The following is a 24,265-nucleotide window of genomic DNA, read 5'->3' on the forward strand; positions in this document are numbered from 1 at the left end:
GGACAGTTTCTGAGATACAGCCTCACAAAGAATCGATTAAAATGATTTTTTTCTAATTATCCTGTAATTTCCTACTGACGATATCTCGGAATCTGTTGATCCAATTTTCAATTGAAACTGTTGCAAAATTTTCAGATTTCTTTAATAAAAGTATTTCAAAAATAATAATTTGGTTCAGGATTGCTTTTCTTTTAAGAAATGTTTTTTAAATGCCATTAAATTTTGTTTTAATTCTAAGAATTTCTAAAACATTTAGAATATCTTAAACTTAATTCTTAAATGAATTTCCAAAAAAGTAAAAAACATAGAAAAAATAAGCCTCTGAAAATATTAATTTTTCCAAGCTGTTTATTTAGATTTTTTATTATGTATTAAAATTTGAAATATCATTTTTTGAATAATAAATTTTTCTTTTATATTACTCACAATATAAAAAAAAAATGATTTTATTTAATGATAGTTTTTTAACTGCTTAAATCTGCAAATTATTTAAAATATCTGTAATTTGCAAAGCGTCAAAAATTTCTAAACTTTCTATTATTTCTAAAATTCCTAAAGTCTTAAAAATTAATTAAAAAAATTAAAAAATACAAATTTCAGACCTTTTTTAAAATTTTTAAAGATTTAATAATCCAAGATTTATAAACCAAATATAATTTCTGAAATTTATAAGCTTTTAAGATTTTCTAAACTCTCTCATATTCCTAAAATATCTAAAAATTTTAAAATGTTTACTATTTTAAAAACCTAAAATGTCTTATATTACTAAAATTTCTAAAAAGTTTAAATTTTTGAAGTTATTTATATCTTTAAAACATTTAAAGTTTCAAGATTTCTTAAATTTCTAAAAAATGTCATTTTTATTTTCATAATTATTATTTATTTTATTTTTAATATTCAAATATTTTTAAAAATCCTAAAATATTGAAAAACCAAAATAAAAAAACTGGAATTTTCAAAACATTTCAGATTTATTTTTAGAATCCGAAAAATAAAAGAAATTCTTTTATTCCCAAAAGAAGTTAGAATTTCTAAAATTTCCAATTTAAGTTACTTTTTGATTTTTATGCAAAATGTTTTTAGGAATTTCGAGTACGCCACCAGTTTTTCCAATTTTACATAAAAGTCCCTTTGACACCAAATTTCCAAACCATCACCATTTTCTGGCTGCAAATAATTGAGAATTGATGGTCAGGTCAGGTTGAAATTTTAATGGCTAGCAGTCGAGAAATTTCATTTTGAAGTTTAAAATGAGTGGTGCTCTGGAGTAACCAAGGGCTTTAGAGGTTTGAAAAAGATCGTAGGCATTGTACTGTCAAAAATCTACCAAATCAAATACAACATTGATCACACAAAACGAATATGGAAATGTATTCAGCGCTATAAATTTTTGACAGGTCGACGCCAACGAATCAGTTTAACAATACGGCTATGGTATTGAAAAAGGAAATCGTCAATAAACGCATTTTTTTGAATGTTCATAATAAAAAAACAAAAACAATGCATATTCACGAGGAAAACTACTAAAATTAGTTTGTAGTTGAAACTAATTGTGCTAATTTCTTGATAATAAAAAATAAAGATAAAACCATTCCTTTAATCACGAGCTGAGTGATTATCAGAATTGAATAATTATTAAACATAAATAGAAATATATTTTTCTATTTATGTTTAATACTTTTCAATTCTGATAATCACTCAGCTTTCCCAGTGTAATCCTGGTCAAATCCCGAGAAAAGTTAGAAAAAAACACATCCTCAGCGTTGCCTTTCTAATGAAAATTGATACTGACTTTGCTGTGGTAAAAAACCACACGAGCGGAAAAGCGTCGATGCACCCACCCTGCAGGCATAGAGAGAGAGGAAGAGTGCCATGCTGCTTTTCTAAGCTGTGTAGTACCGCAAATGGAGACTGCACTGTTTTACTGTTTTCTTTCTTTTTTTGCAACCCTCAACTCCTCCTCAATCGTTCCATTTTCATCGCATTCACAGAACGACAAACGAACGGACGAACGTCTGCTACTCGTCTCTTATTTTTGCTTCGACAGCTGTGTTGTGCTGGATCTCTTCCTGTAGCTCTATCTATATTGCTCTTTGTAGTCAGAGCAGTGCTGCCAGCAGCTGCGGGAACTAATTGCGGTATAATTAAACCTTCAAACTGTCACTTCCGCTCGGAATTAACCCAAACTCGGTGGAGCTTCGTGGATCGCTTTTTGCACTGCACTCGCTCGATTCACTGCGGACTGTGACTGCAGTGGTTCCTTGAGTTTGAAATGTTGGTATATGTTTGTAACGATTTGAGAACCCCTGCGCTCGAATTGACCATCACGGAAAACTTCCTTCGAAAACTCGGCTAATGGATAAAGTACGATGTGAAAAGAATACTCCACCCCCTACAACCTCCCCCTTAATAAGTCCCGAGAAGCGAGCCCCAATCAACGACAGGCGATCGTCGTCACGTCACACGCAAGAACGCGATGAAATCAGAACCTAATGACTCTTGAACACGTTCAATAGCTTCGCTTTGCTTCTGCTTCTTCTTCATCGACCAACCTCGGACTGAACTTCCCTGGCTATCAGCGAGTCCTTATCGTTCACATCCGAGATCGCGACGGGGAAAAGGAAGTAGTTGCATCCTCGCAAGGTCAATCCCACCTGGAACCGCTCACAAAGTTACACTTTATCTCAAACTGTGTTGGCTTGTGGTGTGGTGTTATCTTCGCCATAAAATGAACTGATTCATGACTTTAATCCATGTTTCTTCTATCTATTTACTCTCTAATATTTTCCCTTAGGACTCTATCTGTACATGCTGGTTGTGGAAACGTTTTCCGGCGATAATCTGCGGTTCAACATGTACGCGGCCATCGGATATGGTAAGTTATGCCAGTATTTGATTATTTTCATGTTATTGTCAGTTTCATTGCGCAAATTCAAACTTTACCATTGATCAATTCTCTGAGGTTTCGTTAATTCGATTTTTTGGATTTTTTTTCCGGCTGAAACTTTTTTGGCACCTTTGGTATGCCCAAAGAAGCCATTTTGCATCATTAGTTTGTCCATATAAATTTCCATACAAATTTGGCAGCTGTCCATACAAAAATGTTGTATGAAAAATCAAAAATCTGATCTTTTAAAGGAAATTTTTGATCGAATTGGTGTCTTGGGCAATCAAGTTTTGATGATTTTTAATTTCACTTTTCACAAATCTAAATATTAGTCGCAAAAAATTTTCAACTTCATTTTTCGATGTAAAATCGAATCTGCAATCAAAAAGTACTTGAGTGAAATTTTGATAAGAATTGTACATGATTGCGAAACTTATGAAAACTACACAATAATATAATTCATTTATTCCAGTTTCTGAAAATAAAATAGAAATTAAGCTCTATTCAAATAGTGTACAAAATAATAAAAAGTAAGCGTTTTTAGGAAAAAATAATTTTAAGAAATAATGCCAAACAATACAAAACTGTGATATTCAATTTTTTCTTATATTTTCTAACTAATAATTCTTCCAATTCCAAACTGCCAATAACTTACACAACCTGGGCCATGTGTTGTGGAAATCAATGTAAATTTGCTACTGCTATTCGTTCCTTTTTATTATTGCAAAACCTATAGGAAGACACCAAATCGAGAATTTCAAACTTCAGAGTATTTTTGAAAGTTATGAAAAAAACTATGTAGACGACTGCTAATCCTAATCGTTCTTTTATTATGTAACGCAAAAATAAGAATTGTTTAATTTTTCTAACATGAACACTGAACAGGTAATTGAAAATTAAGAATTCTTTCAAACGTGAGCAGCATTTGAAAATTAAAATGTTTATTCATAAAAAATTCACAAGGGTTTTTGCATCTTTTAAAGCAATAATAAAACATTTAAGGATTTCAATTGAAATTTTTTGTGAGTTTTGCTTTTTTTCAAACGAGAATAAACTATTTGACTCCTTTAATTATTTTTGATTTGTGAAAAAAAGATTGGTCATTTATTTAAATAAAATATATTATTTTTAATCAAAATTAGCATTCTGTTGAGTGTTAAAGCCAAAATTATGATTCTTGTGAACTGATACCAATACGTTCAAATTTAAAGAAGGGAATGGAGAACTTGAAAATTAGTAATTAATTAGCCTGAATTAGACTGAAATTGCTGCTTTCAATTTACCGATCGCTTAGCAATTGAAAACTACGTAAAATTTTACCGAATTCGTAAATTCTAAAAAACAACTCGTGCTTTATCATATTTAGGAAAAATGCAGCTATATTTCTTCTTCAAAATTAATCAAGAAAAAAATATGGAAAAAAAACTGTTACAGTCCAGTCTCGATTATCCGAAATTTCGATTATCTGAAGTTCGATTATCCGAAGATTTGTATGAGACTTCGGATAATCGAATCACGACCAAAATTTTATTTTTCGTGTTTTATTTTTATTTTATTACTCTAAACATCCAATTTGAGTTCTGCGACCCCATTTTAGTTAAATTTGAATGGTTGATTGTCTATTAAATAAAAAATGAATTTTTCAATATTTTATCACCGCCATGTTGGTAATCACTGAAATTTTAAAGTTATCGCAGTTTTAATGGAAAAAGTTGATTTTTTGCCGATTTCGTCATTTTCCCGTTTTTGCACGTGGCGCGTTGAAAAATTCAGTTATTATTTTCAAAAAATCATTTTCAGACATTTCTTTGGTCTAACCACGGTCAAAACGCCATTTTAAGTTTTCATGCGACTTTTTCAAATGGTAAGCTAGATTTTTGAAACTTCTTCTTTCTTATTTTTCCCAAATAGCCAAACTCATCACCTTTCTTTTGCGTCTAAGACAGCTAAAATCGGATGAAATGACGCGGAGATATGATTTTTCAAAAAAGAGGTTTTTGCGAAAAATGACGAAAATTGCAATTTTTTAAACCACCCTAGCACGATGTAGGTCACCCTAATGGCCAAACAAAAAAATACGGATCTAATTATTTTGGCCAAGGAATCCCCAGAAAAATTTTGAGCCCATTCGGAGAACTTTTTTTCGGTTTAGGCTCTTTTCAAATGGAATTGCTGTATACAGACGCCTTTGTGCTTTCCTGTAGTAAGCTTGCTGGGATTTCTATGGAGTCAGCAGAAGAGAGCTTGGAGACATCGATACTGGCCGGCAGTGAAATTAGAGCAAAGTGAAATTTTGATGAAGCTTGGAATATGCAATTACAGCTTATCTCAGTCCATTTGATTAGTGGATAATATTAAAATGAAATTGAATAAATCCGGATATTTTCAGGTAAATTTAGAACATTTTTTCTATTTATTTTTTAACTTGAAACTTTTTTTAAATAAAGATTCAATTTTTTTCAATTCAATTCAATTCAATTTATTTTATTAGTAAATAATCAATTAACAATTCCGTATTTCTAATAACCTTATAGAGTTTTGGAGTTCCTTTCAACTATGATTTGAACTATAATTCATTTTGATGTAATTGGATATTCTAACAATGGATTTGGCAAGAGAAGGAAAAATTAAAAAAAAAACCTTCTAGATTTAAATAAAGATAATTGTATAGCTTCTCGATAAATTAAACAAAGGTGTGAAAATACTCTAGAGAAATGTTCAGAAATCTTATATCCCTGCTGACAATTCAAAAGGACTTCTAAAACTAAATAAGAAAGTAGTTTTACGAACAAGTGTCATAGTTAAAAACATTTAATTTTTGTCATCTTTAACATTTTTAAGAATATTCCAATTTAAATAAAGGATATTTTTTCCTGAGAAGCCCTTAACAATATCTACAACTTTGCCGAAGACATCAAATCGATTAGATAATTCGTTCTCAATACATAGATTTTTGAATATTTCAAAGTTTTTTTAAAGACAGCTGTCAAAATTGTAGTTTTTTTTCTTGAATGGAAAAACTATATTTTTAAGTCATAGAAAAAGTACATACAAAGTTCATCCAAACTAAAACATAAAAATATCGTTATACCAAGTCTCAAAATTTGAAATTGTAAAGAATAGCTTCTGAATGTTTTTCAACCTGTCTCAACCAGCTAAACCCGAGAAGAAAATTTCCATTTATCATAATTAAGAAGCCCCAAAACTGCACAATGAGTTAGCGAGTAATCAGCCAAAGGTGCTCCTACAGCACATAAGCCATCATTTTCCAGTTCATCCACGTTGAGAAACCAAAACTGTAATTAAAATTTCTCATTTCGTTAAAAGTTTTCCCTCCCTAGCAAACGCAACTCGCTGCTCATTAACACTTGGAGCAGCAAACCAAGGACGGTGCAATTTTTGTGGTAGAAAATCTAGCAGCGGGAAAATGGGGAAGTGGTAGGGGTGCCTTTGCCACTAAAACAAACTGCCAACAATTATTATCATATACGAGCACTGTTGGAAAGTTACCTGCACAAGTTCAAAAGAGTACACAAACAAAAGTGGAAAAGACTTTGGTTCAAGATTAAACAGGGGAGATTTGAGGGAAAAAGTTTTTCCTTTCCGGGAGAGCGGGCAAATTACTCACAGATCTGAATGCACTAAGCAAAAAGTGAGATATATAATTTGATACACTCATAAAAGAATTATTTCAGGAGGACTAAGGAGATTAGAACAAAAATATAAATTATGAAAAATACTTAAAAAATGTCAACGGTGCATTTAGCAAACATATTTCACAACCAACCAAACAGCTCAAAACAGTAGTTTTCCACCCAAATTTCTGCTCCATAGTCTGGAGCGAAATTTCACTCCTCATTGCACCAAACAAACAACTGGAAACAGTCGTTAATCACACTCAACTGTTTGTTTTTGTTTGTGTTTTTCTTGCCATCACCCTTACACTCGAGTAGAGATGCCAGCATCAACACTTAGTCGATTAGAAGGGGGAAGGAAAGATTAAATGCAGCATCAAGAGTCATGGCCAACTGAATCATTTAGAACAGTGTGAGATGTTTTGCAACGAGAGTGAGAAATGAAAGTGTGCTTTTCTTGACAAGCTCTCATTGGAGTTGCAAATTATGTTGCATAGGGTAATTTGACATTGCCACTGCACTGTTAATATCGTTACTGGATTTGAGAATAACCCTCAGAAATGGTGTTTATTACGTCTTATTTCAGGGATTCAGTGCAGAAAAGAGTAGAAATACTGCAACATTAATATCTGTCATTTCTGTGCTTGCTACAAAACAAAATATGCTGAGATTTACTGATGCTTACAGCATGACTGTGACAGTTATTAATGAAGCAAAATATCTTGCCATTATGAACATAAACAAGAACATATTATGATTTTTTATAAGGCCGTTGAAAATATTTTTCTCCCTCTCCCGTCAAATTATGTTCGAAAAATCAGAGGGCAAAAATTTTTTTTTTTTTTTTTCGAAAAACTTAAAAATGTTAATGGATATAGAAGTCTGATCTACTGAAAACAATCCAAAATTCATTTTTCAGCATTAATAATCATATTTAGCATGTTTGAGCTCGTTTAATAATATTTTGATTTTTTTTTTAGTGAAATTCCAATGTACAGAATCGCTGAAACATTTTTTTTCTCGCAATTTTTTTACGTCGATGTTAGCATATTTTGGAAACTTATGATTGCAAAACAAGTGGACAAGTGTCTTATGCATTTTAAAACACTCTGTTCTTGCAAATTTTAAAACTGTGGCTTGTATTTCAATGTTTTAACTTTTTTATTTTTTCTTTTCCCTGTTCAGAGCAAAGAGACATAAACTCTAAAAAATATTTGTAACGGCCTTATTTGGTTAAAACTTTTTTGAAAGATTTCCTATGACTATGAATCATTTTGCGTCATTGTTTCGTCCATACAATTCTTTATATAAATTTTGCAGCTGTCCATACAAAAACGGTACATAAATATTCGAAAATCTGTATCTTTTTTACGAAATCATCTGATCGATTCGGTGTCTTGGGCAAAGTATGAGGATTGTTAAAAAAAATGTTTACACGGGGAAAAAATCCGATTTTTAAATAAAATTCATTTTTTCAAATTGTTTTTTTAAAGATTTTTTGTTTTAGGGATAATAACCCGCAACTTATGAACCATAGAGAAATACGGGCCATTTTTAAATTTTTTGCTTGTCTTTCACTTTTTATATTATACAATTATCATTTAAATCAAGGGTCCTGATTGCTCAAAATCAACCACTCCATTCGCGAGCACAAATAGCAGGCGACGCGATACTGCCCTGATGAATTCCTACTGTTTGTCACTATCACACCATTCGCTCCCGATCACTCTTTCTTCTACTCTCCTCTCTCTCTGATCGGCTCAGTCTCCGAACGGCTCAGGCAGGCCGAACGTCACCGATCACTCTGAACTGAATACATTTTTTATCTGATGCGCGGCGTTATACTCATTGATTTGGGTTGCCTAAAATCAATGTTTTCAATCAAATTGTGCATTTATTTTGATTTCATAACATTATAGACACCATTCAAAGAAACTTCCACCAAGAAAAAATCAAATTGATGGCAAACTGAGTGCGTGAAGACAAAAAGACTGCCGCGCTGGCATTTTGTGAGAATGGCTCTCCGCTGAGCATGGTAGTGTGTGAGTGTCGTCGAGCGACGGAGTAGGCAAATATTTTCTCGATGTATTTGTTCGCTGAGTGAACAGTTCGGGCCACTCGCTGGCTGCTTGCGAGTATCATTCGCTCATGAATGCTAGCGGGTAGAATAGGTGGCGAATGGATAGGCGATGAGTGAGTGGATTCTGTTCATTGAACCGAAAATCAGGACCCTTGATTTATATTGTAAAAAAATGCGTAGAGGCATAGTCTGAGGCACTATAAAAATTGATGTTTTGTTTAATATAAAAATGAAAAATGTTAGTGAAAAACACAGCCAAAGTTGACCTCAGAAAAAATACATTTTTTAAACTTTTAAAAGTTACATAAAACAAGTCAAACTTCCAACCCTAAAATATTCTAATTTTTTAAGATGTCTTTTTAACAATCCATTTTTAAGATCAAAAATTGGTTTTAAAGTGGATTTTTGTCGAAATCCGTCTAGAGGCGGGGTTGGATTGTAAAGGGTTGATGCCAACATCTCAGCAATTAATGGTAAAATTAAGCATTTGTAAAATACTCTTCTAAAAATTTCTAAAAATTAAAATGATGCTATTGGAAAATATTTTTTGTGAAGAGAATTTGTAAAAAAATCGGTTATTTTTTGTGTACATATATTTAAAATCAATTTTTTTCAAAATTTTGATGAAAATTGTTTTTTATTGAAACATATTATTAACATTAACATACATATGTTTATATTATTAAATAAAAAAAAACAATTTTCATCATTTATTTTTTTGGAAAAAATGGTTTCGATATACTAAAGGCTAGTAATATAAAAATGCTTTCCTTCGTAATGGTGTTCGTAATGGTGTTCGTAATGGTGTTTACGTCACAAAGTAAAATCAATGCAAACTATTTTAAAACAATGCAAAAGGTTTGGATACATATTAGGGTGGCTCGACATGATTTTACAGAACAGGCATTTTCCGGTCCCATTTGGGCCCCCAAACAACCCCCCAAAATTTGGGAGCGATTGGATTTGACCCGGCTTTCCGCAAAGCGATTCAAATTTGTATGAAAATTTGTATGGGAAAACCCTCTTTTTTACAATTTGATTTTTATAATTTTCATTTTTCACTCAATTTAAAAACTAACCCCGTAGAAGTATAGCCCTGAATGTCCTCTAAAACATTCCCCAAGAAAGTATGGTCCTATCTTGCTTCTGGAAAAAGATACAGAGTTTTTAAAAGAGGCATTTCAAAATAAGTGGTGAAAATTATATTTCTTGCCAACACTGCCAGTACTTCGGTAGATATTTTGAAATCTTATTTTTTAACGTAATAAGGAAGCAACCTAGCAAAATGGTGTCTTTGGAAAAGTTGTTGTATATGAATGTGGCTTTTATTTAAAATTATTGACATGCAGGGTGACACACCTACAGGGTGTCAACCAAGCCCTAACTTCTACTGGTGACCTTTTAAAGCGTTGGTGTCTTAGGAAAAGTTGTTAAGCTACTTATTCCGAGAAATTTTGACATTGTTGGAAGACAGGGTGTCAACCCATTTCTAGCTTCTATTTAAGACCTTTTTGATTACTGTAAAGTGGGCGAAAAAAAATTCAAATCGCAAATTAGACCAGCCATGCAAAAGGAGGCTGAACAAAAATTCGTAAAAAGTCAGTTTTTCACATAAAATTTCCGGGGGAATCGATTGCGCATGAATAAAAACAGTTTCCGATCTTGCAAATTTAATTTTACATTAAAAATTAGGGTCAATAATTTTAATTACAAGTTTTTTTTCAACAAAAATCACTATTTAAAAAAAATCATAACTTCTCCGGAAAATTTTCAAACTCAAAAATGAGCTACTTGGCCGAAGACACCAAATCAATAAAACAAATTCTTGAAAAGTTGCAGATTTTTTAAATATTTACGTACCATTTTTGTATGAACAGCTGCCAAAATTGTATTGGTGAACCAATAACACAAAATGGCTTCTTTGGTGATAGGGAAGGCCTCCACAAAGTTTGAGCCAGATAAAAAAATAAATAAAAAAATGGATGAAATCGGCCGATTTTGTAGAGATTGCTCCAATTTCCTAAACATTTTTACAGAAGAAATTCCAATATTCAAGTTCCTTTCATTTTATACAGAAAAAATACATTTGATCGGAAAGTTGTCAAACTAGCATCTTAAGTTTGTTACCGTGTTTTCAATCATGTGCAATCAATTCCCCAGGAAATGTTATGTGAAAAACTGACTTTTTACGAATTTTTGTTCAGCCTCCTTTTGCGTGGCAGGTCAAATTTGCGATTTGTACTCTTTTTCGCCCACTTTACAGTGATCAGAAAGGTCTTAAATAGAAGCTAGAAATGGGTTGACACCCTATAGATGTACCACCCTGTCTTCCAACCATGTCAAAATTTCTCGGAATAAGTAGCTTAACAACTTTTCCTAAGACACCAACGCTTTAAAAGGTCACCAGTAGAAGTTAGGGCTTGGTTGACACCCTGTAGGTGTGTCACCCTGCATGTCAATAATTTTAAATAAAAGCCACATTCATATACAACAACTTTTCCAAAGACACCATTTTGCTAGGTTGCTTCCTTATTACGTTAAAAAATAAGATTTCAAAATATCTACCGAAGTACTGGCAGTGTTGGCAAGAAATATAATTTTCACCACTTATTTTGAAATGCCTCTTTTAAAAACTCTGTATCTTTTTCCAGAAGCAAGATAGGACCATACTTTCTTGGGGAATGTTTTAGAGGACATTCAGGGCTATACTTCTACGGGGTTAGTTTTTAAATTGAGTGAAAAATGAAAATTATAAAAATCAAATTGTAAAAAAGAGGGTTTTCCCATACAAATTTTCATACAAATTTGAATCGCTTTGCGGAAAGCCGGGTCAAATCCAATCGCTCCCAAATTTTGGGGGGTTGTTTGGGGGCCCAAATGGGACCGGAAAATGCCTGTTACATATAACATGCTTACAGGAGCTGAAACAGTGGTGAAGGTGATGAAAAATGAAGTTTTCCTAAACCAATATGGATATGAAAATGAATACAGAACATTATTAGTAGGACTTTTAACTATGATTTAAAGTGAAATATGGGGAAATTTGAACGCATTTTTCAAGATTTTAGAACAAAATATTAAGATTCTAATGACAATGTTTCCAATTTTTTAGAAAATTCTCTTAATTTTCCGTTTTATGCTTTGAAATTAGAACAAATATGTGCAAATAATTGAAATTGAGATTTTTCTAAAAAAAATTCAAAACGGCAGCTGATTCAGGTATAAATGCCGCTATTTTTTTTTTCAAGTTCTAACTGACAATTGTATTGACAAAATGAAATCAATTTATGTTTGACATTTGACATTTCTATAAAACCATTTATTTATGCCGGAAGTGCTTTTGAGATACTGCAATTGAACATTGGAGTATTCATGCCTTTCTCTATATAAGCAATGTTAAAAAATTAAACTCTCTTCAAAATCTACAAATTTAAAAAAGAAAGTATAATCTTGAAAGGTATAAATTTATACATAGATAATCTTCAATCAATCAATTCAAAATGAAAATTTTCCATTCAATAGTTTTCCATGACCTATTCGTAGTCCCCTTCAGGCCAACTCAATTTCAAAAGGTGCTAATTTCCAAATGTTTCCTTAAGCACGCCCGTGACTGGTCACAATAACAGTAAAATTAGTGCAATCATTCAGCCACAATAATTAGTATGTCCACAGCTGCCATAAGGAACGAAAAAAAATCATAAAAAATAATCGAGCATTGCTCGATCAAAAGACCGCAGCATTCCCCCCCCCCCCCCTCCATTCAGTTCCAATGTCTTTCGTCAGCGCTCATGATTATCACTCATCTGAAAGCAGCAGAGCAGTTCTCTACGGAATCGGTGTTTTTTCTTTAATTTTAATTTTTGTATTTTTTAATCCGACTGAAACTTTTTTGGTGCCTTTGGTATGCCCAAAGAAGCCATTTTGCATCATTAGTTTGTCCATATAATTTTCCATACAAATTTGGCAGCTGTCCATACAAAAATGATGTATGAAAATTCAAAAATCTGTATCTTTTGAAGGAATTTTTTGATCGATTTGGTGTCTTCGGCAAAGTTGCAGGTATGGATATGGACTACACTGAAAAAAATGATACACTGTAAAAAATTTTTTGGTGATTTTTAATTTAACTTTTTGTCACTAAAACTTGATTTGCAAAAAAACACTATTTTTAATTTTTTTTATTTTTTGATATGTTTTAGAGGACATAAAAAATAAATAATATAATAATATTAAATGTTTGGACCGTTTGAAATGTTAGTCTTGATTTTAAATTTTTGAAAATATTTTTTTCGAAGAGATCGGAAAATTTCACGAATGTTTCATGTTTTAACATTGTAAATCGGACGTATAGTTGCTGAGATATCGACATTAGAAAATGGTGGGTTGTTTGGGTGAGACTTAGAAAACATCAATTTTCGTGTTTCTTTTACCTTTGCATGGCAATATCTCAGCAACTAAGGGTCGTATCAACAAAGTCCAAAAAAGCAAAATATAGAGAATTTTCTCAGCTTTTCAAAAATATTTTTTTCAAAGGTGGGCAAACATGGGCACTAGTTTTTGAAAATGAAAAACTGCTACTATTTTCAAAAAAGTTAGCTTAAAATGGTTATAACTTGAAAACGGTGCACTTTATCAAAAAATCACTAAAGTACTTTTTGATTGCAAATTCGATTTTACATCGAAAAATGAAGTTGAAAAGTTTTTGCGACCAATATTTCGATTTTTTGAAAAAATCTGTTTTGATTCAAAAAATCATAACTCGGTCAAAGATTTTTTGCCCATTCTGGAAATTTCGAAAAAGTTGGCATTTTATGTCCTCTAAAACATATCAAAAAATAAAAAAAATTAAAAATAGTGTTTTTTTGCAAATCAAGTTTTAGTGACAAAAAGTTAAATTAAAAATCACCAAATTTTTTTTTACCGTGTATCATTTTTTTCAGTGTAGTCCATATCCATACCTACAACTTTGCCGAAGACACCAAATCGATCAAAAAATTCCTTCAAAAGATACAGATTTTTGATTTTTTTATATATCATTTTTGTATGGACAGCTGCCAAATTTGTATGGAAAATTATATGGACAAACTAATGATGCAAAATGGCTTCTTTGGGCATACCGAAGGCACCAAAAAAGTTTCAGCCAGATTAAAAAATACAAAAAAAAATCGAATGACCGAAATCTCAGAGAATTGCTCAGCAGCATCAGCATTAGCAGTGGAGAAAAAAATGAGCAGCAACGAGCAAATTTCACCCACTTTCCATCCCATGGGATGGGGTGGCAATCATGCCATCCATCAAAACATTTTCCCATCATATTTAGTCGTAATTTTCCACCTCCCTGGGGGCGTTTCTGCGACCCAACTGAGCAAAGCTGGTGACGTTTATTTTTTTTATTCTTCTTCGTGCGGATTTGAACAGTGGGTTTGTTTTAAGAAAGTCTATAGTTAATGTTATTCTTTAATTATGTTTTTTTGTTCATAAAATTTTAAGATATTTTTTTGTTTTTACTTCTTTTTTCATGTTTCATTTTTCCTTATTAACTTTTTAATTCTTTTTTTTATTTGTACACGTGCCATTCTTTCCACGTTGGTGTGCAATTTTGCAAGATTGACTCAAGCCTGACATTGGCTGGCTGGCCGTGACTTTAGCACTCTCTTCCAACCGCTCACACTTTCATTACTCACTTTGCGCGCTGTGCTTTCCTGAACGGCGAAGAGGCGTTAATCGCTCACGGGTAATTACACCCACGCACACGCACATGCTCACACACACGAACAGAGCGTCTGGCTCAGTCACTTTAATTACACAGGGTGGGTGCTTTCTCACTCTCCCAGAAATGTGTGCAGCAAAGGAAAATTCCTGGAGAAGTAAAAAAAAAGTCCTCGAGGGAGTTGTCTTTAATTAAAGTTTTATTTTCTCTTACTGCGTAGCGCACTTCATTATTTTCTCTTTAATTTTCATTGTTTTTTCTTTCTTCGCTTTTTTTCTTTGCAGGAGGTCCCGGTGTGTTCGTAGTGGTGTGGGCCATCGCCAAGGGTATCGCCATTTCCGGTCAGGAGAGGGCAACTTCGGTAAGGATGAACGTTTGTTTTTTTGAAATTTTTATGGATTATGAATGTTGAATTGACTAAAACCAGCATTTCATGAGGAACTAAAAAATAAAAACTAAAAACTAAAAACTAAAAACTAAAAACTAAAAACTAAAAACTAAAAACTAAAAACTAAAAACTAAAAACTAAAAACTAAAAACTAAAAACTAAAAACTAAAAACTAAAAACTAAAAACTAAAAACTAAAAACTAAAAACTAAAAACTAAAACTAAAAACTAAAAACTAAAAACTAAAAACTAAAAACTAAAAACTAAAAACTAAAAACTAAAAACTAAAAACTAAAAACTAAAACTAAAAACTAAAAACTAAAAACTAAAACTAAAAACTAAAAACTAAAAACTAAAAACTAAAAACTAAAAACTAAAAACTAAAAACTAAAAACTAAAAACTAAAAACTAAAAACTAAAAACTAAAACTAAAAACTAAAAACTAAAACTAAAAACTAAAAACTAAAACTAAAAACTAAAAACTAAAAACTAAAAACTAAAAACTAAAAACTAAAAACTAAAAACTAAAAACTAAAAACTAAAAACTAAAAACTAAAACTAAAAACTAAAAACTAAAAACTAAAAACTAAAAACTAAAAACTAAAAACTAAAAACTAAAAACTAAAAACTAAAAACTAAAAACTAAAAACTAAAAACTAAAAACTAAAAACTAAAAACTAAAAACTAAAAACTAAAAACTAAAAACATTTTACATTTTACATTTTACATTTTACATTTTACATTTTACATTTTACATTTTACATTTTACATTTTACATTTTACATTTTACATTTTACATTTTACATTTTACATTTTACATTTACATTTTACATTTTACATTTACATTTACATTTACATTTTACATTTACATTTTACATTTACATTTACATTTTACATTTACATTTACATTTTACATTTACATTTACATTTTACATTTACATTTACATTTACATTTTACATTTACATTTTACATTTACATTTACATTTACATTTTACATTTACATTTACATTTTACATTTACATTTTACATTTACATTTACATTTACATTTTACATTTACATTTACATTTTACATTTACATTTTACATTTACATTTTACATTTACATTTTACATTTACATTTACATTTACATTTACATTTACATTTTACATTTACATTTTACATTTTACATTTTACATTTTACATTTTACATTTTACATTTTACATTTTACATTTTACATTTTACATTTTACATTTTACATTTTACATTTTACATTTTACATTTTACATTTTACATTTTACATTTTACATTTTACATTTTACATTTTACATTTTTCTTTAAAACTTATTAGTTGATTTATCAAATCAAATTTATCATTGCTCTTTTTCTAATACTCAAACTAGTTTATTCAGTACAAGTCTTTCGTCGTCAGAATAAACACCAAAGCTATTATCAGAAAACAAAACACCCTCTGGTAATCTCCCCAATATTCTCTGAAAAATTACGCACTTCTCTGCTATTTATTATCCTTCTTGAAATGATTCACGCGAATCCTGCCTTCACGGAACACGGTCCCTCCGGCAAAATTGCCTCTACACTGGAACTCCCGAAAGTGACCCACTTTCAAAATTGACATGCCAACATGACACAGTTTCATTCGACGGCACCGTAGTCTCAACACAGAGAAATGAAATTTCCCCATTTGAAGTTTCCTTCGGTTTGCAAGCCACCTCCCGCCACTGATTGTCCACTTCCGGGAAGAAATGGCCTCGTCGGTGAAATATTGTGCACTGCCTAAGATTTCCGGTGAAATCTGATACGCGGGATGGGCCGCTGGGGATGGGGAACCCGATTCGAAGAAGATAAGATGAGCTGGAACATGTTTTGTTAAAGTGATAACAAATTTTGTTTTGATTGGGCTCGAGTTCAAATTTTGCTAGGATAATTTAATTGGCAGAAAATGTTGAAAGTTGGTATCTTAACAATTTTTATTAAAAAATTTTGTTATCACTGCGATAATCATCGTTCAATCGGCACTGCCACCAGAACAACTGTCCTTCTTGTTGACCATACTGTCAACCATTTGTCCTCAACTGAAGCCTGGAGTGTACATGACTACACTGTTAGAATGATCTAGCCAAACATGGTTCCCGAGGGCCATTTGGAATGTTATTCATCTAATACGTGATAGCGCACAAACAGACACACCCACATCATCTGTAATGGTTACAGAGTTACAGAGTGAAAATGTGTTTTGTGTTGTTGAGTGAGAGTGTGTGCCGTCTCTAAGAATATCTTGTTTTCTTCTCTCTCTCTCTCTCACCCCCTTAACGAAAACAGCTTGAAATTGACTGCTCCTGGATGCGGGAGTCGGTCGTGGACTGGATCTTCCAGGGACCGGTCTGTGCCGTACTCATCATCAATCTGGTCTTTCTCGTACGAATTATGTGGGTAAGTTTCGTGGGTGGCAGAACCATATGCATGAGTGAGTGTTTGAAATTATCTGTATTTTATGGTTATTTGCTTTTTATGTTGATTTTACAGCAATTTCAGGAATAATTTATTTCGAGTGAGGCCGTACGTTTTCACTGAATGAGCTGTTTTCGGGAAATATATCGTTAACCGCAGTTTAAACAGAGAGTTAATTATGTACTTGTGTTGCTTTTTGACAAGTAGGCTACAAATCAATAGAAATCAGTAGATCCCGGGCAGACGGTAATAACAAAAGTCATGCCATTTCAATAAAAAAAATGTTATGGATTCTTCTTGAAAAATACATATTTGCATAAGGGGTTAATAACAGTTTATGTTATCATAACAAAATTTGTCATTGGTCTGATATTGGCTGAAAGTCAAAACAACTTTGGAATAACATTTTGTGTTATGGAAGAATATCTCCAACTGTTATTGGGATGATCGTAAGAGTTGTTAAATTAACAAAAAATATTATTATTAGTTATTAGTCTGTTATTACAATAACAATCCAATAACAAAAAAATCATGACGGCGAATAACAGAACTCCCGAGCAGACGGAAATAACGCTGCAATAACATTTTTTGTTATTTGAAAATACTAGGCCAATAACATTTTATGTTATTTATAACAAGATTTGTTATTCGCCTTTATGATTTTTTTGTTATTGGATTGTTATTGTAATAACAGACTAATAACATTTTGCGTTATTCTTCGAACAAATCTTTGTTATTCTCTTTTGTTATTTTAACAACTAATCCGATCATCCCAATAACAGTTGAAGTTATTCTTCCATAACAAAAAATGTTATTCCCAAGTTGTTTTGACTTTCAACCAATAACAGACCAATAACAAATTTGGTTATGATAACATGAACTGTTATTAAGCTCTTATGCAAAAATTGATTTTGCAAGAATATTCCATAACATTTTTTGTTATTTTAACAGTATTTGTTATTGAAATGGCATGAATTTTGTTATTACCGTCTGCCCGGGCTTGTTATAAATAACATAAAATGTTATTGGCCTAGTATTTTCAAATATCAAAAAATGTTATTCCCACGTTATTTTCATCTGCTCGGGATCCCACTAACAGCAGTTCCATATGAATATTTAAAAATAAGATTACTCAGACATGACTTGAAATTGAGTTGTGAGACTTTTAGGGTGATCCTAGTAACGTTAGGGTGTCCAAAAATGTATTCAAATTTAAACCAATAATTTCATTTTTCTTCCCCCAATTAAAAAAACGACTCGCAGGTCCTAATCACGAAGCTCCGCTCGGCCAACACGGTCGAGACGCGCCAGTATCGCAAGGCATCGAAGGCACTGCTGGTGCTGATTCCGCTGCTCGGCATCACGTACCTGGTCGTGCTGGCCGCCCCGGCCGAGGGCGTCGTCAGTGACATTTTCGCCGTCGCCCGGGCACTGCTGCTGAGCACGCAGGTAGGAGACATTCTCTGTGAAATTGGAAATGTAGAATTTATGTTCTAAAAATCCAAAAACTTTATATTAATCATTTCAAAAGATGTTTCATTATTCGTGTTCATGTTTCAACTTATGGAATCAAAACAAATTATCAATTATTTTTTCCCTCAAGAATAAAGCGATTATTTAAGAAACCGGAAGAAGGTTTGCGCTTTTCCCTTGTGATGTCCCCTCGGGGCACAAAGAAGGAAGAATGGGCAAATTGGCCGACAATCACGAAGGTGTTTACACGGGTTTGGATCCGTCGTGCTATTGTGAACGTCCCACGAACATTGACATTAGCATTGGAGAGGCATGTAATTTTGCGGTAAATGTACGACACTGGTTCGGAAATCGCACTGATTGAATCACTTTTTAGGGTGAAACCATGCGAATTCAAAAAAAAGTTTTATTTTTTGTTAAGTTCGAGAAATGATGAATTTTTATTTTTTTGTAAATCTTTAACTTGAATTAACTTTCACAAAAAAAAACTGTCAAGAATGTCACCGCTGTCGGTGTCACCGCGAGTGGTGTAATTAGCATAATTTATAAAACCAATATTTACATAATGGGAGTAGTGCAGCCAACAAGACCATATCTAAAGGTCACACGATGTTATCCTGAGGCCCTTTTTGCAGTGTGTGTTGTGTTGTGCTTGCGGTAGATTCCCCTTCAGTCCTGTGTAAAGCTTGTAATGGTTAAGGACACGTCAAGCAAAAGTTTTGACGCAAGGGTTTCCAAATTTGGTTAAAAATCGTGAAATAAAAAAATTAATCAGATTTGATTTTACGACTTTCAATTCTTCAGAGCATTTGCAGAGTACGTCAAAATTAACATTTTTTTTTGCAAAATAAATATTTATGAATAAGATTAAATTAGTATGTATAACACAAATGTCCTCCGTGATTTGTTCAACAAATATACTCTCAATTTTGTACTTTTTAACCTTTTTTGGATGTTTACAAAATAGTTTTTTAATCTACTTTTTGGCTGTAACATTCGTTTAAATGTACATATAACTATCTACAAATGTCCAGAAGGCACCAACTCGCTAAATGAGACCCTGCATTTATCAAACTCAATTTTTTTTCTGAGAAACACTTTTTCATAAAGCACAAAACAAGTCGTGTTCAATAACTTAAAATAATAAAGTCCATATATTTTTTTTTAAATGTTAACTTTTAATCTGAAAACATTGATAAATAGGATCATTTAATAAGTGTCATTATTTTTTCAATGAATTTTGAGCCAATTTTTAAACATATTACAAATCCCAATTTTTTTGTCACTTTCTTGTGTTTTTTTAATTTCAAATGATACATTAAAAATAACCTTTCAATCGTTCAATTTGACATATCAGCAACTATCTACCAAATCCGGAAATGGATTTTATTTGTATTTTTTTTTTTTTTTGGTTCAAACTTTGTGGGTGCCTTCCCTATGACCAAAGAAGCTATTTTGTGTCAATGCTTCACCCATACAAGTCTTTTCTGATCAATTTAGTGTCTTATGCAAAGTTGTAGGTATTGTTGAGGACTATTGAGAAAAAATAGGTACACGGAAAAAAATTGCCGATTTTTTCATTAATATTTTTTTCACAAAAACTCAATTTCCCAAAATATGTATTTTTATGTTTTAGGGGACAAAAACCCGCAACTTTTGAGCTATAGTGAAGTATGGTCAAAAAATCTTCCGCCGAGTTAATTTTTTTTTTAATAGTGATTTTTGGAAAAAAAATCGAAATTTTATTCCAGAAAAAATTACTTTAATTTGTTATGTAAAATTGAATTTGCAATCGAAAAGTACTTTACAGATTTTTTGATAAATGGCTTCGTTTTCAAGATATAGCCACCGAAAGTTTGATTTTACCGGAATATTTGCAGTTTTTCGATTTTTAAAAATAGTGACCATGAGTGATCATTTCTCATGGTCACTATTTCAAATTTACAACGCGGTCATTTTTTTGCTCTTACTGGTAGCTTAAATGTTGTCTGTTTTTATCCTTAAAAACAAATACAAAAATCAAATTTCTATATTTTTTCGCTAGTTGATTTTTTTTATGTTTTGCTCCTTACAAATAAAAAATATATGAACAATTGTCCACGAAGGGGGCGGGGTGAGATTTCCAAAAAAGTGTCAATGTGGTTTATGGATTGTTCCTTTATTGTGTTTTGTTTTATATATTAAGTTTTGGTTCTTTGTTTTGTTGACGCATAGGAACAGCCGAAAAGCAAAAAAAAATGCTTATTGGACCTTTTCACAAATAAACTCCAAAAACGGAAAAGAAATAAACGGAAAATTATGAACGATTTTTCAATGAATGCTTGTTTACGATTTCGGGAATTGATTTTTCTCGGTGTATAATTTATAAAGCGAAAAGATCCTAAGATTAATTAGGCTCTTTTGTAAGTGTTTATTTTGAGCAGAAAATGTTGATACTATTGTCGGATCGAAAAAATCACAAAATTTCAAAAATGTTTCATTTGTGAACATTGAATATCTGAAAAATGTTGCTTAGATATCCGTTTTTCATAATTTTCATTTAATTTCGGCTCAATATCAGCAAAAAAGATCTAATTTTTGATAAATATTGGTTTTACGCAAATTGTGTGTTTTTTTTTGTTTTAAGGGGCTACACTGCCCATGTTCGCATAAATGTCCCATATGCAAAAACAGCAAGCTGAGAAAAACGCTAAACAAGTTTGTCCCACACATAAGGCTACGTGTTAAGTTTTCACGAAAAAACTGGATTTCCTCCTGAATTCTAAAACAAAGTACTGGATGTTATAGGCTCTTTTGAAAGAGCACACGATTTTGAACCAAACTGCATCAATAACTCAAAAGTGACGAAAATGCATATGGGACATTTATGCGATCATGGGCAGTACATACATGTTGAAAATTTCAAAATTAAATATTACAGAAAATTAATAAAATCCACTCAAAACATGATTTCTAGTCACTCCTGAAATACCCCTGAAGATATTTCATGTTTGAAGTAAATAACAAACGAAACCCGATTTTGAAATGTTGTTTTTTAATACAAAAATCAAAAAGTAAAGATTTTTTATTTGAAAATCATAAAACAAATTTTTTATCTTTTTCAAAATAAACTTTTTTGAAAATCGGCCTTCGTCATGCACAAGGGACTAGTTTAACGAGTCTTCACCAAAAATGTAAGCCGATGTGGTCAAAGCGTGGCACCCGTTTATTGAAACTGCTATCTTCAAATAGCTGTATCTCGGCTGTATATACAGCCAAATGTCTTCAAATTAATTTTGTTAATAGTTGAAAATGTTTATTTGAATGCCCTGAAAACAGATTTGAAAAAAGTTGTTGTGTGTTCTCATACCAAACCTTGTCATTTTTGCCGTTTACATGTAACCCCTTAAATAATAAAATGAAAAAAGTGATTTATTGAGAGCACACGTTTTCCCCGATTTTTTCCACTTGCGTTTAAGAATCTGAAATATCCTTCAATTGTTTCCTGAAATTTCACAGAAACAACAATTCCGCACTAACGTTTACCACGTTGCCAGAGCGCGATTTCACCACACGATTGTGCTCGCTGATTTCCATCGAAACTCGATGCCATTTGTGTACACGAGCCCAATTCATAAACCCACGCGGGAAAAGCTCGCTCCTGGCAAATGTTTATCACAACACAGAACGCCGCGAAAAACGAACGAACAAGTCAATTTTCCAGACCATTTTTCGGTTGGGCGAATTTTGCGTACAAACTGATTGTAATCGAGTGTTCGCTGAAAAGTCGAAAATTGAGCTTTCGCAACCAAAATGTTCATCATTGGAGAAATGTTGAGGGAAAATTAAACAGCTCAATTTTGGTAAAACAAATTTCGTTTTATTGACATCTACCTTCGCTCCTCGCAGAACTGGTTCCTCAGCCGAATCTTGTCCTCCTCCCCGGGCGGGAAGTCATTCTCGATGTTGAACGTCCGCCGGATCTGGTCGGCAGTTTTGCCCTTGATCATGTTGGCCACCGTTTTGCAGCAGACCGCAATCAGCTGCTTCATGTCCAGATAGTTGGCCGCCAGCATCACGTCGAACAGTGTCCGCTGGTCCACCTTGAGGAAGTCTTCGTCCCAGGAGCAGATGTCGTCGGTTCGTTTGGCGGCGTTCGCATCGTCCCGGGGTGGTTCCGGATCGTCCACGTGGTGCTCGGCCCAAACGAGGATTTTTTGCAGGATCGTCGAGTGGACGTTCGACAGTGGGATGGCCTCCCCGTCCTGGGGATTGATTCCGATGTCCTCCAGCATGGTCCGGATGGTTCCGCTGCACTTGGCCACCTGGGTTTTCACGGTGAACTTGACGCCGTCCGAGGTTTCCAGTTTGATGGTGGACATTTTTCGATGGGGTTGTAGCTTAAGCAGGGATGACTAGATGGTATGTTGTGATGATGAAAGATCTCAAGCGGCTTAAATATCTCGTTTTGGTAAAAGTTTTTCATTCTAGGTACGAGTATTTCATATCTTCTACCCTTTTATACTTCAAGCTAATAAGAATCATTCCAATATTCCAGTAAGAAACCCTTTGTAAAGATTCAAAATGTAGATTTCAACACATAAGAAATTCATAATGTTCGAGATAAATCTGTGCAACGAGAACAAAATATCTCTTGGAACAAATGATTAACCCAGACTAATCAAAGAACCTCACTTCCTTTTCGGTAATTACAGCAATAAAACATTCAATCCTCCCGGCTTAATCAAAACGTTGAACACAATGAACAGAGAAGAATAAAAAAGAAAGGCATAAATTAAAGTTTCTTCTTTTCTTTTCTTTTTGAGGGCTTCTCGGTATCGCTGTTCTACTGCTTCCTGAACTCGGAGGTCCGGCTGGCCCTGCGGCACCGTTTGGAGCGCTGGCGGGACGAGCGCAACATCCGGCTGGGTCAGATCCGCCAGCGAAGCCGCCGGTAAGTAAGTGGCACAGATTACCTCCTCAGGGTGGGCCTCTGCTCTGCTCTGCTGGTGGTGGGAAAGAAAAGCGGGTTTAGCTTGAGGGAGATAGCACAACAGCAACACTAAACTCAGGAATTTCCCATTTCCGAGCGATATTTCCTTATTTATGGACGGGGGAGGAATTCCCGGGGCTGGTCAGTCTGTACTTTACACTTTTATGAGAAATCACGAAAGAAATTAATAAATTCACAAAACATCTAAATTTTCCTATATAAAACTTGAGTTATTCCCAAGAAATCTTCAATCAATTTGTAACATAACTTCGTAAGACTTAACCCAATCCTAAGCCATTTCCAATCAGAGTGTAAGTAGAAGATTTCCAAGTGATGAAGTGGCCAGTCCAAGGGGCTTGGTGCCCACTCAGCTGACCAGCGTTAAAATTTATCGCCCGCCCATTAAGAATGAGTAATTGAAGTGTGTGGAATCGGACGGGCTTTATTAAATTTTTCATTGCACGCTGAAACCCCCCCTTGGGAAAGAGCGTAATAAGTTATGATGTGTAAAATTTAAATTTGAGAGATTTAACAACAAAAGCTGCGTTGATACAAAAAACACGGCAATTTCACGGCAAAAATAACTGTCGAATCTTTATGTCGCTTTTTATCACTTAAAAATAAAACTCCCGTAATACGTATTTTAGATTTTTATAATTTTGTGATATTTTTT

The 24,265-nt window shown here is 32.9% G+C and overlaps 2 protein-coding genes across 2 annotated transcripts in view; one reads left to right on the top strand and one right to left on the bottom strand.

Annotated features, from left to right (window-relative positions):
* LOC6041452 (diuretic hormone receptor) overlaps nt 1-24,265 on the top strand; it is a 148,218-nt gene that overhangs the window by 60,395 nt on the left and 63,558 nt on the right. The window contains exons 11-15 of the mRNA XM_038261350.1: nt 2,795-2,875; nt 14,597-14,673; nt 17,019-17,129; nt 18,411-18,596; nt 23,426-23,553. Of these exons, the coding sequence (XP_038117278.1) occupies nt 2,795-2,875; nt 14,597-14,673; nt 17,019-17,129; nt 18,411-18,596; nt 23,426-23,553 (583 nt within the window). The remainder of the gene's footprint in view (nt 1-2,794; nt 2,876-14,596; nt 14,674-17,018; nt 17,130-18,410; nt 18,597-23,425; nt 23,554-24,265) is intronic.
* On the bottom strand, nt 22,469-22,983 carry LOC6041450 (S-phase kinase-associated protein 1). Its single transcript, XM_001850656.2, has one exon. The coding sequence runs from the start codon at nt 22,979-22,981 to the stop codon at nt 22,490-22,492; it is 492 nt and encodes a 163-aa protein (XP_001850708.2). The 5' UTR covers nt 22,982-22,983; the 3' UTR covers nt 22,469-22,489.

The sequence above is a fragment of the Culex quinquefasciatus genome, chromosome 3 (assembly GCF_015732765.1).
Source record: "Culex quinquefasciatus strain JHB chromosome 3, VPISU_Cqui_1.0_pri_paternal, whole genome shotgun sequence".
Lineage (NCBI taxonomy): Eukaryota > Metazoa > Arthropoda > Insecta > Diptera > Culicidae > Culex > Culex quinquefasciatus.